General features: G+C 44.6%; 1 protein-coding gene across 1 annotated transcript in view; it reads left to right on the top strand.

The window, feature by feature from the left end:
- The window catches only part of GSN (gelsolin), a 33,267-nt gene extending 14,120 nt beyond the window's left edge, over positions 1–19,147 (top strand). The window contains 13 exon segments of the mRNA XM_078150155.1: positions 200–289; positions 1,284–1,416; positions 2,364–2,452; positions 4,298–4,513; positions 6,532–6,665; positions 8,324–8,414; positions 9,527–9,719; positions 10,889–11,062; positions 13,063–13,187; positions 14,836–14,875; positions 14,878–14,912; positions 15,592–15,652; positions 18,520–19,147. Of these exon segments, the coding sequence (XP_078006281.1) occupies positions 200–289; positions 1,284–1,416; positions 2,364–2,452; positions 4,298–4,513; positions 6,532–6,665; positions 8,324–8,414; positions 9,527–9,719; positions 10,889–11,062; positions 13,063–13,187; positions 14,836–14,875; positions 14,878–14,912; positions 15,592–15,652; positions 18,520–18,689 (1,551 nt within the window). The 3' untranslated portion in view covers positions 18,690–19,147.
- The last annotated feature ends 212 nt before the right edge of the window (positions 19,148–19,359 follow it).

Raw genomic sequence — 19,359 nt, 5'->3', positions numbered from 1 at the left:
CGGTGCTCTATCCACTGCACCACCTAGCTGCCCCTCTTCTTTGAAATCTTGTACTCACCTCTCTTAGCTCTGTCCAATTCAGGCTGTTCCATCTTAGGACCACAGGCCATCCGCACCTGGAGGGGCAGATGACTGGAGACCTCTCACATTGTTGGCCTGTGCCCACAGACTTAGGTTTCCCTCTCTACATCCCTGCTAGGTCCTGGGGCCCAAGCCCACTCTGCCTGAAGGCCAGGATGACTCTGCCACGGAGGATGCAACCAACCGAAGACTTGCTAAGCTCTACAAGGTAGGCAGCATAGGGTAGTTGAAAGAACCCTGAATTTGGAGCCAAAGTCATTGGGCTTGAAGTCTGGCTCTGCTTCTTTCTAGTTGTGTCACCATTAGTTGGTGGGTCACTTAACTTCTTAATCCTAAGCCTCATATTCGTCATCTGTGAAATGGGGTTTATATCTGCTCTGCCCACTCCCTGGGGTTACTGTGAGGGCCAAATGAAGCCATGGATGGAAAATACTTTCTAAAGCTTAAGAACTGTATAAACATCATCTTATTATTATTACAAGGTATGGAGAAATAGCTGGGACAAGGGATCTGGCTGATGTGGGCTTAGCAGGAAAAGTGGTCCAAGCAGGTGGAGCCTGGTGGGGATAGTGAGGAGTCAAGGGAGAGTCACTGCTAGTTCAGCTTGCAGTCTTCTCAGACTGAAGTCTGTCCAAGGTCTTGGCCTTTGTAGCTTTCTCCAGATGTTCCACTCTGAATATAGAGTACGGCAATCAGGAACACCCCTGGGCGTAAACAGTGCAGTGCAGAGAAATAAACATCAGACTCCAAGAATCAAGGAATCTGGGTTCTTGTCATGGCTTTGCCATTAATTCTTTGCGGAATCTTGGACAGATTACTCCCTCCCTCTCCAAATATCAGTTCCCTCATCTTCTCAGTTAGAGAAAATAAACAACTCTTGCTTTGACTACTGGTGTATTGTGAAGACGAAAAGAGATAATAACCCAAAAAGTGTCTTTGGAAGTTTCAACATACTGTTGAAACACTCAGAGGACAAATGCTACTGTCTAGGTGCTTTGGTCCCATTCGGAGGCAGCTAAGGAGAGAGGGTGGTAGCTTTGGAATTTGGGCCCTGCTTCTGGCTCTGGCTCTGTCAAGTCTAGGAGTGAGATGATCCCCAAGTGTGAATGTAGGACTTGTGCTGTATCAGGGAGAAAGCCTAGAGCCCTTTTCAAGGGCTGGACAGGCAGATGCTGACTCTGACCTGCTCTCTTCCCTAACAGGTTTCCAATGGTGCTGGCACTATGGCTGTGTCCTTGGTAGCTAATGAGAACCCCTTCATGCAGGCAGCCCTGAGCTCTGATGACTGCTTTATCCTGGACCATGGCACAAATGGAAAGATCTACATCTGGAAAGGTGCCCTAGCAATGAGGGTTAGGGTGCAAAGGATTTCAGATCTTATTTGCACTAGGACTCCTAGTTCAGTGGTTCTAGGCAGCTTTATCCCCATCTAGGAATTCTACTTCCACTTGCTGAAGGAGAGGGCACAGGGATGGAAGTGGGAGTGGAAACCCTTTTCTTATTAGGACTAGAAACCACTGTCTCTGGAGACTCCTGGAGAGGTAGCATGGTACAGTGGAAAGAACATTGATTTTGGAGTCAGAAGACCTAGGTTCAAATCCTGTTCCTGATGTTTACTTGTGTGACCTTGGGCGAGTCACTTAACCTGTTTGAGTCTCAATTTCCTCATCTATAAAATTAAGGGATTGAATTAGTAGGACTTTGAAGTTTTTTTGAGTTAATAGATCTATGAGCCTGTGATTCCATTGTGCAGAGAGGAGTCTACAGAATATATTTCTGCCCTTTGGATACAAGTCCATTGGGATGGAAATAGGTCTCCTCTGTCAGTTGGGTCAGACCGTGGTACTGGGTGGTAGAATAAGACCCCTTTGTCCAGTGATTGTCAGGGGAGTGCAGAGTGACCTCCTGTTGAGAGAGAGAAGAATTAGGGAAGTTAACTATGAATGAACAGATGAGGACGGGGAAAGTGGACCTGTTATTTGGAGCTCAGAGTGCCTGATTCCCTGAGACTCATTCCTTCTGGGAGATATTAGAGCAATCTGAGTCTCAGCTATGTCTGGCTGTAGACCCACATAGTGAATATCTCAGGGGAGCAGAGATCCCTTCTCTTGGGGTTCTGGATGCTACTGGTTGTCATGAAGGTCCAGGGTTCCCTTAGAACCTCAGAGCTATGTCTGTGAGCTGAGTTTCCCCATTGGGGTTGCTCACCCCAGGGTGGTCAGGCAGGAAGTTTTTTCTTTTGGAATCTCCCAACTTGATTGGTTCCCTCAATTCACCCACAGGCAAACGGGCTAACGCGGAGGAGAGGAAGGCTGCGCTTAAAAGTGCCTCTGACTTCATCTCCAAGATGAGCTATCCCAAGCAGACCCAGGTGAGAGGCTGAGGCCTTTGTGTCTGGGGGGAGCAGTTCAAGCATGGGGTGCTTAGCTCTGTGCTCTGTGGCCTGGACCAATAAAATGGAGAAAGGAATAAAAAAAACCCTGGGAGGGGAGGCTGTCCTGGGACAGCATCAGCAAATGGAAAAGGAGGGCAGGTCAGTCAAGGTAACCGAGTTACAGGATAACTGCCAGGTGCCTAGCACCTAAAGGGAAGTATAAGGCATGGTCTCTACCCTCAGTGAACTGCTAATACAATAGGGGAAGAAATGCCACTAACTTATATTGTGGTATCATCAAGGTGGGTCCTTCCTCCAGACCCCCTATCTTGAATTGTGACGAGCTTTTTGACATTGAAATAGACTGTTTCCAGGCCTGCCCTTGAAGCTTTTCTAGCTTGGTAGGGTCCCCAGAGCTTGCGTCCTGAAGGCATCTAGCTTTTGGGGGCTCAGGGTCACCAACAAGACTCAATGAGACATCAGAGGAGGACTGTAATTCTCTGTGTGTGTGGTTCTATATACATATGTATCTATGTGTATATATACACTTATGCACACCTAGAATTAAAGATGTATATATATATATATACCCACATACATATATACATATACATATATTCTACTAAATGTATATCTATATGTATTCTACTAGATGTGAACTCAATGAGGGCAGGGAAGATGCCTTCTCTAAACTTTTTTTTTATCTCCCCCAAGGTCTAGCACAGTGTATGGTACACAGTTAACAATATATTTTCTTTTAATTGAATTCAGCATTTTATTGTTCTAGTTTTGACCCTCCGTGAACCTTCTCTAAATTTCTGGAGTCTGTGTTCCCTGTCCAACCAGAGAATTGGGTTCTAGGGTTTCTAGGTATCAAGTTGATCAATGAGTCAATCAGCTATGAACCAAGAATTTATTATGCATGTAATAATGGGCTAGGCACTGTGTTTGTTGCAGGGGCAAAAAGGAAATGGTCCATGGCCTTTATGAGCTTATGTTCTATAGGAGGAAATAGCATATACACATATAAGTATTTTTATATCTGATCCAGGGCATCTTCAGGATTAAAAATAATCTTGTTCTTATTGATATCTTTTGTTTTTTTAGGAAACCTTCATTTCTGTATATGTCCCCTTGCCCCCATTCACCTACCCAGTGAGCCATCACTTCTAACAAACATTAAAAAGAGGAAAAAACAGTTCAGCAAAACCAATCAACGCATCAGTTATGCCTGATAGCATATGTACTATTTCATACCCAGAGTACCCTATTTCTGTAAAGAGGAGTTCATTGATTTTTTATACTATTTTTTTCAATTATATGTAAAGATAATTTTTAGCATTCATTTTTACAAGAATTTGAGTTCTTTATTTTTCTCCCTCCCTTCCTCCCTCCCCTCCCCTCTTCCTAAAATGGTAAGCCACTTGATATAGGTTATATCTGTGCAATCATGTAAAACGTATTTCCATGTTAGTCAAAGTTATGAAAGAAAAACAGACCAAAAGGAAAAAAATAAAGTAAATTAAAATAGTATGCTTCAATTTGTATTTAGAGTCCATCGGTTCCTTATCTGGATATTGGTAGCATTTTCCATCATGAGTCCTTTGTAATTGTCTTGGATCATTATATTGCTGAGAAGAGCTAAGTCATTCATAGCTGACCATCATACGATGTTGCTGTTACTGTGTTTCCTGTTAATGTTTTCCTGGTTCTGTTCATATCACTTTGCAGAGTTCATTGATTCTTAAAGGTAAACTCAGTTCGGTTCTCTTGGGATCCTAAGGGGTCCTGCGGGTAGAGTAACCCCTTCATCTTCCTATGTTGTGCCTCCTTCCTCTCCAGATCCAAGTCCTCCCAGAAGGTGGTGAGACCCCACTGTTTAAGCAGTTTTTCAAGAACTGGAGGGATCGGGATCAGACCCAGGGCCTGGGAGTGGCCTATATTTCCAGCCACATCGCCAATGTTGAGCAGGTGCCTTTCGATGCTGCCAGTCTGCACAGCTCCACTGCTATGGCTGCCCAGCATGGCATGGAAGATGATGGCACTGGCCAGAAGCAGGTATCCTGTTGATGGAAGCATTGGCGGTGGGGTGGAGAGGAGGGAGGAGGGAGCGCTCCCCACTCCAAATCCTGTACTCTTTCCATTGAAACACATTGGTCTTGAAGACTCCAGACATATTAGGGCAATAGATCTAGATCTATAATTTTATTATAAGGTACTTTAAAACAATAATAACAGTAATAATAGCTTGCGTTTGTGTGGCACTTTAAAGTTTTCAAATCACTTTATAAATATTATCTCATTTTCTCCTCACAACAATCCTAGGAGATAGGTACTGTATTATTCTCATTTACAGATGAGGAAACTGAGGCAGACTGAAGTTAAATGACTTGTCCAGGATCTAACACCTAGTAAGGGTCTGAGGCTAGATTCAGACTCAGGTCTTCAGCACTCCAAGTCCAGAGCACCATCCGCTGCTCCACCTAGCTGACCTGAGGTACTTTTTGGTACACAGCAATTTCATTATGACCAAGGGCTTAACACTCAGGATTTTTAAAGCTTGCAGTGTTTTCCTTTGTGAGATGACCATCTTATAGATGAGAAGTCTGAACATCAGAGAGGTGTAATGCTTTGCTCCAGGACACACAGCTAGGAAATAGCACAGGTAGGTTTCAAACGTGAGGCTTCTGACTTCCAGTGCAGCAGTCTTGACACCATACTCCACTGTCCTTTAGAGTAAGGACTCGGAGACTTTGAGTCAGATTCAATTGTTGCAGGTTTCTAATTGGCTTCATTCCTTCCCCAGAGTAGTTTTTTTATTTTTTGTAGTTGGGATCCTGCAGCCTGGTATAGGGAACGAGGTCGGGAGACCTTATTTCTCCTCCCAGCCAAGCCACTAATTTGCTGGGTAAGCTTGGCCAGTAATCATGATAATAGCTAACGTTTATGTTGAACTCAGTACTTTACAAACCCTTCCACATGTGCATCTTATTTGCTCCTATAACATCCCAATGAAGTTGTTGATACCCTTCTTCGTATCTTAGATGGGGAAACTGAGGCTCAGAAAGAGGAAACAACTTGGTCAAGGCTATGTAGAGTTAAGGGGCAGTCAGTATTTGGGCTCAGGTCTTTTCACCCCAAATCCAGTGCTCTTTACCCTATGCCACATTATTTCAAAGCACTTTCCCTTCTCTGGGACTCAGTTTCCACATCTGTAAGGTGAGCTGTCTGGACTAAATGTTCTCTGCGGTTGGTTTCAGCGCTAATATTCTAAGATTTCATTTGAAAGGCCGTTGTGTTGAAGTGTCATTGTCCCCATAGCGCCACCAGAGGGCGATGTAGGACAGCCGACAAATTTAGAAGGCTTTGTGGCAGTCCGTTTGGGAGGAGCTGGTGGGTGTCATAGACATAGAATCCTAGTATCTTAATGTGGAAACCAGAGGAAATTATCCTAAATTCAACCAGTCCATTCCCTTTCAGCACTGTGCCTAGGGCAGAGTAATTGGTGGAGGAGGATGTTGTAAATGGCTCTTCAGAGAATGACAGTTTAGTGTCAAACTCAAAACAGAAATGGGGCCACCAATCCATACATAAGAATCCCTGCAGGCCACATATTGACTTTTAAAATGTAATCATCTATGTTTTTATTTTGTTAAATATTACCCTGTAACATTTTAATCTGGTTTGGGCTATATTCAAGAGTGTTGTGGACCCCACGTGGTCTATGGGCCATGCGTTGGACATTTCTAGTCTAATCTGCCTAAGTTGTTTATAGGCTGAGGCTCTGAGAAAGTAAGTAACTGGCCCAAGCTCACAGATCCACAAAATGTCAGAATAGGATCCTACCAGTCATGGAGTCAAACCCTCTCATTTTACAGATGAGGAAAGTGAGGCCCGAAGAAGAGCTGTGACCAGCTGAAGGCCACTTCACTAGAATGTGTGCATTTGAACCCAGATCTCTATTTTAAGTCTAGCACTCTTTCCACTGTATCACTAGACAGCCTCAACTTCCTCCCAACCCGTCTCCCAAGTGGCCTGCATTGTGCATGTCTCTGACTGTCTCATTGCCTTGGCAGATCTGGAGAGTTGAAGGTACTGACAAAGTTCTAGTGAACCCCTCCACTTATGGCCAGTTCTACGGTGGTGACAGCTACATCATTCTGTACAACTATCAGCACGCAGGCCGACAGGGACAAATCATCTATAATTGGTAAGCATCTTGGTGTGGGAAGATGGGCCAGGACAATCGTCATTTGGGAGGACTCTCAGCTGGGCACTTGATCAATCAACACCACTGGTGGAACTGAGAGGTAGCGGGATGTGGTGGAAGGGACATCTGGCTGACCCTGAAAGATAGGAAGTCTGGGTTTTTGTTCCCACCTCTTTTCTAGACCTTGGCAGACTACTTCCCCATTCTGGGCTCTGGTTTTCCTATCTGAAATGAGAGGGGTTGGATTAGATGCTTCTTTCCAGGTTTAGATCGTGATGGTCTGTGATGACTGGACTTCATTATTGTCTTTGCATTTGAGGTCTCCTGGGGCAGCAGAGCCTGGGGGTCCTACTGCCATGTATTTACTCAGAATGCTGAGACCCAAAACAAAAGGATACAATTCCTTATAGATTACTGGGGCAATATAAAACTAACAACAACAATAATAGGTAGAATCTATATGGTACTTTGAGGTTTGCAAAGTGCTTTACATATATCTTATTTTATTCCCACAACAACCCTGGGAGGTAGTTGCTATTATTATCCACATTTTACAGATGAGAAAACTGAAACAGACAAAGATTCATTGACTTAGGCAGGGTCACACATCTACTAAATGTTCAAAGCTGGATCTGAACTCTGATCTTCCTTCAGGCTTAGTTCTTGATCCACTACACCAAGGCTTCCTATGTGCTGACAGAGTTGGCCTATATGGTCTCTAGGAACCCTTCTAGCCCCAAATATTATGGTTCTGTGCTGTTGAGACTTCCAAATCTTCAGCTTAAGAGCTGAATGGGATGATGGCCTTTGTGCAAGAATTCTATAATAGTGGCTGCTCATTCCAAACCACTGCTGGAGAGTGAAGACTCAGAAGATCTGAAATTTAGAGCTGGAAGGGACCTTAGAGACCATCGAGTCTGACTCCTTCATTTTACAAACAAGGAAAGTGAGGCCCAGAGTAGTTAAATGACTTGTCCATGGGTACATAGCCAGTAAATGTCTCAGATAGGATTCCTGCCTTGGTCTTCTTGTGCCTAAGTTTGGGGCTCAGTCCGCTACACTTTCAGGAGTCTTTCTATATCCTTTTTCCCTTTCCTTTTTTGGTGACCTTCTGGGTCCAGACCACTATCCTCTAGGAGAGTATGAGATCCAGAAGGATTTGCATGTGGGGAGACTGAGAGCCCCGTGTCAGTCAGAAGCCTTGGTTCCGGCCCAACTCATCCCTAAACTCACTGTATGATCTTAGGTGAGATGGTGCCTCTCTTAGAGTTTCAATTTGCTCATCTGTAAAGTGGGGATTATATGCCTGATTCCAAGAGAACATGTATAGATGAGTTGAGATAATGAACAAGACAGGGCTCTGCAAAATATTGTGAAAATGGAAAGTGGCAGTGGTTATATAACAACTCATGTATATACTGTGCTTTCCTCATGACAAGCCTGAGAGGTAGAGAGTTGATTAATTATGATTCCCATTTTACAGATGAGAAAAGTGAGGCCCAGAGAAATGAAGTGATTTGTCTTGAGGTCACACAGTCATTTAGTGATAGGACTAGATTGTGAACCCAGGCCTCCTGACTACAAGGCCAATGTTCTTTCTATTATATTTTCCACTTCTGCAATGAGGATACTGATGCTGATGATTCCTATTATTTTAGGCAGGGGGCTGATTCTAGCCAGGATGAGCGTGCCACAGCTGCCATTCTTACAGTACAGCTGGATGAGGAATTAGGCGGTACTCCAGTGCAGGTAACATACCTCCCCTCCTCCCCACATGAATGATATCAGTGAGTAGCCTTTCACTTCCAAATCTTGACATACTCTGTCTCCAGAGCTAGGTCCTCCTGTGCACCAGCCAAAAGAAACTGATGCCCTACTCGGGGGTGGAGAGGCCCACTGTGTGACTCCTGCTCCATGTTGGTAGAGCTGGAGGGCATACAAGGATGCCCCTGGGAGACATTTGCAGCTGCCTAGCTACGGCATAGCATCCCCTCCCCCCCCCCCCCTGATAATCCCAGGACATCTTCTGTGTCTTGGAAAGGGAAAGGGAAAGATCTGAGTAGGTCTCAGTGGGCTGGGCAGGGGGTGTGGAATGCCATTGCCTCTCACATGCACCTTTAAGCTGATGCTCGACTGCTCTGGATCTCTGAGCACAATACATGCACATGCGTGAATGCCATTTACACATAAGTGTGTGTCTAAACATGTATACATATACATGCTTACCTGCAATACCACTGCTTACTCACATTGTATGCGTGTTTACATCTGTTCCTGGTTCTCCATATGCATACACAGGTGTAACCAGTTGGCAATGCCCACACACTGTATAAATATGCATATATATATGTAAGTATGTACATGTATGTGCATTACAGAATTTTAAGGATAAGTATGTGTGCATGGTATTTGCAGGGAGTTGTGCATAGGCACCATGGCATGCACACACACACACACACACACACACACACACACACATATAACACGTACACATACTTGATAATGTTTTACAATACACTGCATGAATATTCTGTACAATGTGTATTCTTCCCTCATACAGACTTCTAGCATATAACATGCATTGCATGCTCCACACAACATACATGTGTACATATAGTGTACATACGCATCATATATTGGCAGACATAAGCATATACATACCACAGAATTCATGTAACATATATGTAGACACACACACACCATGCACATGCAACCATACTTTTTTATTTTTCCCACGTTTGGTGGGGGAAGAGTCTAGAGAATCCTCTGGGGGGAAGAATAAGATGACATCCCCCCCATACCCATCCCAGGCCCCTCCTTCTGACTGCTGCTCTGACACCCTGTCTTCTGTCTTTTCCTAGAGCCGAGTTGTGCAGGGCAAGGAGCCTGCCCACCTGATGAGCCTATTCGGTGGTAAGCCTATGATCATCTACAAAGGCGGCACCTCCAGAGAGGGTGGGCAGACGGTCCCTGCTAGCACTCGCCTCTTCCAGGTCCGTTCCAGCAGCTCTGGAGCCACCAGGGCCGTGGAGGTAACTCTCACATCTTCTCCTAGTCTGGGGTTGGAAGCAGACTCAGGGGATCAGATTGGGGAGGGGTGAGTCAAGGGCTCGTAGCCAAACCTTCCCCTCCAGAACACCACAGAGATAGCGGTCCTGGCCACGAGCCTATGCGACGATACTCTGACCTGCTGTGGGCAAGACTTTGAAGCGACTTCAGGAAAGGAAAGCAGAGCTGGTCCTTCCTGAGGCCTTGAGGCCTAGCTGGGTCCCAGGGAGAGATGTACATTTCATGTTAGCAGGAGGAACCCTACTGTGAGAGCCAGGCCACCACAAGGTTGCAAGATGCAGTGGAAAGGCCAAGGGATTTTGAGTCCTGAGACCTGAACTGCCATGAGACCCTCGCTGTGTGACTTTACACAAGACACTTCACTTTGCTGGGCCTCAGGCTCCTCATCTGCAAAATGGGGACCATACATCTGCTCTCTACTTACTAGGGTTATTATAAGAAAAGTTGTTGTTAAAACTACCTTGTCAGGGTCAGCGGCCTTGAGCATGAACCTGACCTGAGCTTGCATTGGGAGGCTCTGGCCAGGTCATATGGTCTGGACATTCAGGCTGCTCCCAGATGCCTCTTAAAGCATCCCTTCCAACAATGAAATGTTGTGATTCTGTTCTCCTCCCTTCCAGAAGAAAGGCAAACCCCAAGAAACAGAACACAGGGAGGTGACCAGGGAACCAGCCTCAGTGTCCTTGCTGAGTGAACCCTCATTCAGAATAGGAGAAGAATCCTTTGATTCTTCATACAGAGTGGGAGACTTGTGGCCTAAGAGAGGATCATGGGATTTTAGAGCTAGAAGGGACCTTGCAGATCCTCTAGTACAGCTCTCTCGTTTCCTAGATGAGGAGACTCGGACCCAGTGGCCACAAAGGTGGTAGATGGCCGAACTGGGATAAACTCCAGTCCTCTCATTGCCAACCCATGACACTTTCCTGCCTCTCTAATATTATTTTGGCCCCATTTTTATAAATATTGTAATGATTGTCTACTTCATCCTCCTGGGCCTCGAAGAACTTGATTTGCCTAGCGTTTTAGAACTCTTCCTCCTCATTGTGAGTGGGGATTGTGGGGGAAGCACCTGGGGATTCAGGAAGGGTTTTAATCTGGTTATCAGTACATGGAATGATTTCCCTTTGGGGGGGGGTTCCCTACTTTTCCCCCAGGTGAACCCGATGCGAGTGAGCTGAACTCCAATGACGCCTTTGTTCTGAAAACTCCATCATCTGCTTACCTGTGGGTGGGTGAAGGAGCCAGTGACACAGAGAAGTCTGGGGCCCAGGAACTGCTGAACGTGCTGAAGGCTCGGCCTGTGCAAGTGGCTGAGGGCAGTGAGCCAGGTGGGGACCATGAGGGATGGGCCTGGCATGGATGTGGGGTTGGGATGTCCTTCTGAGCAAATGCCTGGTGGGTGCTTACCTCTCACCTTTTCTGAGCTGTCCTGCTCAGGCACGATGCAGACCTAGTCCTGAAAGAGAGAACAGTCTTGGGCACAGGGACTCCTGCCTTGGCCATCAGGGTTAACCAGCCCTTTACAATTCACTGACTCACCCCTTATTCCAGCTGAAGAAGGGAGGGCCCTCTAGAGTTCATTTCATCCCTTCCTCTGTCTCCAGAACAAACTGTCCTCCCTTTCAACTTTGGTGAGTGACTGCAGTGGGCTCAGCTGTGCTCTAGGTGCTTTGAGGACTACAAGAAGGGACGACGGGAGTCCCTGCCCACAGGCAGCTTACAGACTAGTTGGGAGGCAGACTTAGTATCAAGCCTGGCAGATAGGAGGCGATGATAAATGCTTAATAACTGATAGTTCACATGAAACAGTATGTGCGATGTGGTGCAGTTATCTCACAAGAGACCTGAATTCAAATCCTGGCTCTGACCTTTAGCAGGTGCCAGATTGTAGGCAAATGACAACCTCCCAGAGCTGCAAGCTCTTTCATCTTTAACATGGGGATAATGCTTACACCAGACCTCAATAGAATTGTAAGGAAAATGCTCTGAATAATTATAATCACCTAAGAAATATGAGTTTTTATGTGCTGAGTCTTCAGTGAGTGCCACAACACTCAAGTGTTGTAGGAATCTGGAGGTGGGAGAGAGATCAGCTTGGGCTGCAGTGACCAGGGAAGGTCTCTTGGAGGAGGTGAGACCCCAGCTGGGCCTTGAAGCCTGGGTCAGATTTTGATAGGCTGGAGAAGGGGAGGGTCAGAGGAGGGTGGCCCAGGGCTGTCCTTAGTGAGAGGATTGTCTTGTGCAAAGGGGTTAATGGTAGAAGGCCTTACTGTTTTAAAAAATGTTTTCTTTTTTCAATTAACAAGCAAGTATTTTCATTTTCTGTCTAATGAAAGTATTAAAGGAAAAAGAAAACCATTGTAAAGCACAGCCAAGCGAAACAAATCCTGCATTGGCCATGTTCAAACATATGTGTCTCATTCTGCACCTTGAGTCCAACCATTACCTGTGTGTAAGGAAGTGGGCAGCATTTTCATCATCAGTCCTCTGGAATGGTGGTTATTCATTGTGTTAGAGTGATGAATTCTTCCGAAGTTGATGGTCCTTATAGGGTTGTTATTGAGTAAATTCTTCTGATTCTTTTCATTTCATTCAAATTTTCCCAAGTTTGTTTAAAACTGTCCCTTTTGTCATTTCCTATGACATTACATTTATGTCCATGACATTCACATACCCAGGAATATGCTGGTAAATGGTTAACAATAAGCTCCCTGAAAAAAAAAAAGGGCCCACAACACACTGTTAAGTTTCATATGAATCATTACCATTTTTATCCATCACTTTCTTAAGTCTAGACAGTCACAATAACAATAAAAGTCAAGCAAGCCCTGATTCATAGCATTTGTAAATTTCTGGGGTGTAAATGTTCACCCTGAAAATTTAATAATTTGGTCTTTTCACCAGTTCGAGTCAGCTTGTAGCTCCAGTACCCTACTGCTTATACCATAATCTCTTCAACCATTTCCCAATTTCTGGGCAACCCCTTCATTTCCAGTTTTTTGCCACCACAAAAGAGGTTGCTATAAATATTCTCGTATACATGGGCCCTTTTTTTCTGATCTCTTTGAGGTGTAGGCCTAGTTAGGGGTATCACCATTTAGTAACTTCTAAGGTCATAGTTCAGAGGCTTTCTTTTTGGCCTAGCTATGAAAGACAAGAATTAATGGGGCCATGTTTGGGGGAAGAGAGAGGCCTAAGGAACAGTTGGTTTGACCAGTGGAGTAAGGATTCTTCCTTTAGGATTAATGAGACCCAAAGCTGGTGAAATGTATTCACAGAGGAAGCCAAGAAGACAGCAGCCATTTGTTTGTTTGTTTGTCCCTCGCAGACGGCTTCTGGGAAGCCCTGGGAGGGAAGGCTGCGTACCGCACATCTCCACGGCTGAAGGACAAGAAGATGGATGTCCACCCCCCTCGTCTCTTTGCCTGTTCCAACAAGATTGGCCGCTTCGTGGTGAGTTCAAGAAAAGAGGCCTCACACCGTCTCTGTCTTTCTGTTTTCCCTTCCCAGGAAAAGGACCAACAGTGTGGGGCCAGTTTGGACCCCGGATGTAAGACATTAATTTGATCAAGTTTACACAAATGCTGTTTTCCCTCGTGTTGGCAGAGGGTGCAGGAGGTCCCTTCTGCATTTTCATCGTCCCAGACAGATTCATGGGGCAAAAACAGGCCTATCCTTCCTTAGCTGTGTGATCCTTGAGAAGACCACTCTAGCCTCTCTGTGCACAGTAGGAGCAAAAATACTTATTTTGGTTGATTTGGATATAAAATCATCACAACGGTATGATTCTTGTTGGTCTGGCAGAGGCTTATAATAGGCTTGTGGAGGTCAAAACCCTGGGGAGACAAGAAGATCCCTGGCGACAGGAGGGACTGCCATCTGCATCACTAAAATGCAACAGATTGAAAGACAGCCTTGGCAGAATGGATAGAGAGCTGGCCTCAGAGTTGGGAGGAACTGGGTTCAAATCCTGCCTCTGACACAAGACACTTAACCTCTTAACGCCCCGGGCAAATTTCTAAGGCTGTAAGTTGCAGGACAACGCATGGAGTGTGTAGCAGGATCTCTTCATGGGGACTTCCAATGAAATTACAGGCCCATGCCAAAAACAAATAAACGAAAACACAGATATGGTGGATTGACTCCCAGTGGTAAGGATATTGGTGGCTCTTCCCACTTGCTGAGATAACTCACTTTATGTGGGTATGTGGCACCACCCACATCAGCTTTGGCTTCTCCCCAGCATTACATGGCAGCCATGGCAGCTAGGTATTGCAGAGCTTGATTTGAGTTCAAACCCCACCTCAAACACTTCATTAGCTATCCAGCTCTGAACAAGTCATTTTACCTCTTACCGTCTCAATTTCCTCATCTGTAAAATGGGGGTAATTCTAGCACTTTTCCCCTAGGGTTGTTGGGATACATGAGATAACATATGTAAAGTGCCAACCTTTAAACACTCTGTTAGCACTAGTTATTATTATTAGCAAGGAGTAGCCCTGAAGGGATTGATGCCATTCCAAAAAATTGAAATGAAAGGTGTATTCCAGCATCATGCATCCTTGACGCTGGGAAAGCCTTTCTGCAGTTTGAGGCTTTTACATTTTGCTCTGAGTGAGGAGGGAGACCTGCTTTCACTATGCTACCATGGGAAAGGCTACCCCAGGGAAGTTACTGAATACACTCCTTATTCCCATTTGACTTGAATACTCATCAGTTTGGGCAGGGAGAATAGGGAGATGGGGAGAAAGAGAGATGGGACGTCACTATTCAGACTGGACCAGGTTGAGAGCTTCTTCCCACCAACTATTTAGCAAAGGAAGGGGTATGGGCCAGCAGCTATATGTTGTGGGAAAATCACTGGACTAGGAGTGAGAAATTCTTGAGTTGACTCTTGGTTCCATCATTTTACTGGCTGTATGTTGCTATTCAAATCATTTAATATCACTGAGACTTAGCTTCCTTATTTATTTGTCCCTATAATGCCTATCGCATATGAGTATCTTTAGATGATTCTGAATGGCTAGAGCCTGGAGAAGGGAAGGGATTTCTTTTTTTTTTTTTCTCTTTTCTTTCATTAATCCTTCCTGCTTCTTTCCAGATTGAAGAGGTTCCTGGGGAATTTATGCAAGAAGATCTGGCTACGATGATGTCATGCTCTTGGACACCTGGGATCAGGTCTGAAAGATGGAGAAGAGGAGAAGGGAGGGAGGGAAGATAGATAGAAGAAGAGCTAGCTTAACTACCTGGGCCCCATCCTTCCCAAAGGGATGGTGCCTCTACTGTGCTTAATTGCCTGGGAGAAGCTATAGCAGATGAAGTGCACTTTTTTCCCCCTCAAGGTTAGTCTAAGGATATGGTGAGATTTAACTTTCCTTTACCAGGCCTCCAGTGAGGCCCTTGCTCTGTGTCCTTTGCACAAGCCTATGTAACTGTCTCTGGGCTCTCATGATGTTCTGTTCTTCTGGAGGTGGGGTTGTGTAGGGAGAAGAAGGGTTAGACAGCTTTCCAGCTACTGAAGAACTACATGTACTAGTAGCATCCTTTAAGCTTTTGCACCCTGGGACAAGATCCAGACCACCTTGCCCTAGTAGCAGCTCTGCATGCTGCATCCCCACCTTCCTTCTTGTGGCACAACCTTCAGATATTCCTCCCACAGACTATACAGCCTAAGAGACCTCACTTAAAGTAGGGATACAGAGCCATCTACGCTTCCAAGATTGAGGACTCAGCTCAGACCCAAGTACAAAGGAAAATGATATTTGAAAGGATAGCGTCCACCCTCCCTCATCAGCTCCAACCTTGGTGGCTGCCCTTCCCTGTATGTAACGTATCTTCCTTCATGTTGAATGTACAGGTATATGTCTGGGTTGGAAAGGACTCTCAAGAAGAGGAAAAGACAGAAGCCTTAACATCTGGTAACTTCCTGTTACTTTCTGTCTGTTATGATGTTGTTTAGCAGGAAGTGAGATGGGGAGCCGGGAGGGGGGAGGGGGGTCAAGGAGGTGTGAGGTTGGTTCTTCTGGGTGGGTAAGGCTCATTTTCTGGGACCTAAAGTTTCTTTATAAGAAGCTACTGTCCTTTAGATCCTCCTCCTACAGCATCACTGTCTTCTACCTAAAACATTCAAAAAAGAAAGTAGTGGGAAAAGCACTGGACTGAATGAGAATGAGGAGGCCTTGGTTCCAGTCCTGGCTACCACTTTCTAGCAGTGCTATGACTATCAAGCAAACCCCTTCTCCTTTTTGGGACTTAGTTTCCCCCGCTGGAAAAAAGAGGATGTTAGAATACGAGAGAATTTCTGGGGTCTCCTTCCAGCTTGAACATTCCATGTTCTATGTTAGAATTTTATGCTCTAGCATAGCTTACCGAGACAATGTATTTTGTGTTTTGTCAACCTTAAAATGACATTATGCATGTCAGCTCTTTTTATTGTTAGGTTCCACTACTCCTTCCAGCTAAAATATTTTGTGTCCCAATGCACCTTCCAGTCTAAACATCCTTTTATCCCATGAAGCAAAACTGTAGTGATGTAAAAGCAGAATATCCAGGTTAGAAGGGACCTCAGGGATCATCCATTCCAACTCATGCCTAAACATGGAACTCCTCTACTATATCTCTGACAAGTGGTGAGACCTCCCCACCATTGTTAACAAAGACTGCACTGCCTCCCAAGCCTGCCCGCTTTTGGACACTGTCATTGTTTAGGAAGATTTTCCTTAAATCCAGGTGAAAGCTGCTTCTTTGCAGCTTTCACTCACTGCTTCTATTCTGGCCTTGGAGGCCAAGCAGAATGAGTCTCATCTCCCTTTCCCATGATGGTCCTTCAGCTACTTGAATATAGCAATCACTCCCTCTTTTCCTCTCCCCAAGTCTTTGCTTCTCTAGGCGAAACATCTCCGGTTCCTTCAAATGATTTTTATATGGCACAGTCTCTGGTTCTCTCATACCCTGTTGGAGAGGCACTCTAGTTTTTTAATGTCTTTCTTAAAACATGGCATCCAGAACTAAATCTTGTACTCTAGATATGGTATGATGAGGGCAGATAGCCGGGAGTACCATCACCTCCTGAGTTTTAGACCCTATGCCTTCATGAATGCAGACCAATCTAGGATTTGCCAATTTGGCTGCCATGTTCATTCATGCACAATCCTCTGGGGTATTTCCCCAGAGATCTCCCTCCAGTTTGGCCTTGATATATTACTTTGGCCCAACCATTTTCTTAGTTCATAATCCATTTAACTAATATTGTCATCTCGCCCACATCTTTCTGTCTTGTTTATGAGATAATCATGAGAGACTCTGCCAAATGTTTTGATCAAATCTAGGCACACTGTGCCTATGACATTCTCCTGATCTCCCAGTCTAGTAACCATACCAAAAAAGAAAATCAGGTTGGTCTGCCATGACTTGTTCTTAAAGCTTTGCTGGATTTCAAGGACCACTACTCCCCTTTCCAAATGCTCAAACCCATCTTTTATCACATATTCTACATTTTTGGCCAGAATATCGTGTAGTTTGTTTATATTACTATTCAATTAGGGTGACTAGGTGGTGCAGTGTTTAGAGTGCCAGACCTGGAGTCTCAGGAAGACCTGAGTTGAAATCTAGCCTCAGACACTTAATAGCAGAGTGACCCTGAGCAAGTCACTTAACTCTGTTTGTCTCGGTTTCCTTAACTGTAAAATGAGCTGGAGAAAGAAATGGCAAACCATTCCAGTATCTTTGCCAAGAAAACTCCAAATGGTGTCACGAAGAGTCTGACATGACTGATATAAGCCAACAACAGCTCTTCAGTTGCTTATCCTTGTTTTCATCTTCTATGCTTGCCTTAAAAAAAGTCTGATTTCACTGATGACTCCTCCTTGCATCCACATGTGTCTCTTTAGACTTCTCCTGCTTTTCTTTCTTATTGTTTGAGTTTGTGTCATCAGAATTTTATTAAGAGCATCCCATCAAATTGCTTGCCTTCTCAAAGAAGGGGAAGGAGAGGAGGGAGGGAAAGAACTTGGAACTCAAACTTTTAAAAAAATGAATGTTAAACATTTTTTTACATATAATTAGGAAATAGTTAACAAAATACATTTTAGGAACAGCTAGGTGGCACAGTGGATAGAGCACCAGGCCTGGAATCAGGAGGACCTGAGTTCAAATCGGGCCTCAGACACTTGACATTTACTAGGTGTGTGATCCTGAGCAAGTTACTTAACCCCATTGCCTACAAAAGCAAAACAAAATAAATTTAAAACATATACATATGTATATATTATATATATGTATTTTTTTTTTGGCTAGGCAGTTGGGGTTAAGTGACTTGCCCAGAGTCACACAGCTAGTAAATATCAAGTGTCTGAGTCTGAATTTAAACGCAGGTCTTCCTGACTCCAGAGTTGGTGCTCTATCCACTGCGCCACCTAGCTTCTGCAAAACATATATATTTTTAAAAGAGCATCCCATCCACGAGGGCTGACTTTCCCTGTAGAATCTCAGCACATAGGATCTTGCCATTTCTCTGACCTCTTTGAAATCTGCTCTTCCAAATCTAGTGTGCCCATCAGACTCTGTCTGGGCTTTCCTTCTCTGTCATGAACTCTTTTAATAATGATTAGTCACTTCTTCCCAAAATTTCCTTCATTTCTATTTTAGCAACAAGAACACAGGCAGTTGAGCACAAGCTATATGTCATCATTTGCCAACTTCTGTCCTAAAAGGCCATCAGCAAAGGAGGATGAACATGCTAATAACCCCTGGGTTTTTGTTTCCCTCTTTCTGTGTCTTTCTGCAGCTAAGCGATATATTGAAACTGATCCTGCAAACCGGGATCCTCGAACACCCATCACGATTGTGAAGCAAGGCTTTGAGCCGCCCTCATTCATGGGCTGGTTCCTCGGCTGGGACAACAGCTACTGGGATGTGGACCCACTGGACAGGGCCATGGCTGAGCTGGATGTCTGAAGAGCATAAGTCCTACCCGTTCTGGTGCCTTTGATAACTGCCTATCCAGTTTTCCAAGAAACTGACTCATGGCAGTTTCTTCCTCTTTTTTTTTTTTTTTTGGTGTTTTTTTTTGTTTGTTTTTTATTACAGTAGCCTAATAGTTGTGCAATGATTGAACATATCCTAATCTCTGTGCTCTGGAGATTTCACATAATAAAGCTTACATGGGACATGTAACAACCTAAATGTTTCTTTTAATAAGAGTGAATAAGTGCCTACTCAACTTTTTTGTATAATGGTTTGAGAAGACAAAGCTAGGTCAGTGGATTTCTTAGAACTATTGACCATTGAATTGGAAGGGACCTTAAAAAATAAAATGTTAATCAACTAATCGGTAGCCATTTATTAAGGACTTAATATATGCTAGGCATTGGGCTAAGCACTGAGAATACAAATAAAAGGAATAAGAAAGACAATTCCTTGCTTCAAAGAGTTTCCATTCCACTGGCGGGAGGGGCAAACTTTGGGTGGGGGGGGAAGAACTAATGAGGAGACAAAGAGAAGAAGCAGTTCAAGGAGTCGTGGGCTGAGCTGAGCTTGTAGTAAGCATGAGTGCTTCCTCCAATGAAGATTCCAAGGATAAGCTCCCCCCAATCAAAGGAGACTGTGGGGATGGAGATGGATGATG

The sequence above is a fragment of the Phascolarctos cinereus genome, unplaced genomic scaffold (assembly GCF_003287225.1).
Source record: "Phascolarctos cinereus isolate Bilbo 61053 unplaced genomic scaffold, phaCin_HiC Scaffold_2;HRSCAF=192, whole genome shotgun sequence".
In the NCBI taxonomy this organism is placed as follows: Eukaryota; Metazoa; Chordata; class Mammalia; order Diprotodontia; family Phascolarctidae; genus Phascolarctos; species Phascolarctos cinereus.
Note: the sequence above shows the minus strand (reverse complement) of the source record. Positions and strands in the feature narration are given on the sequence as shown.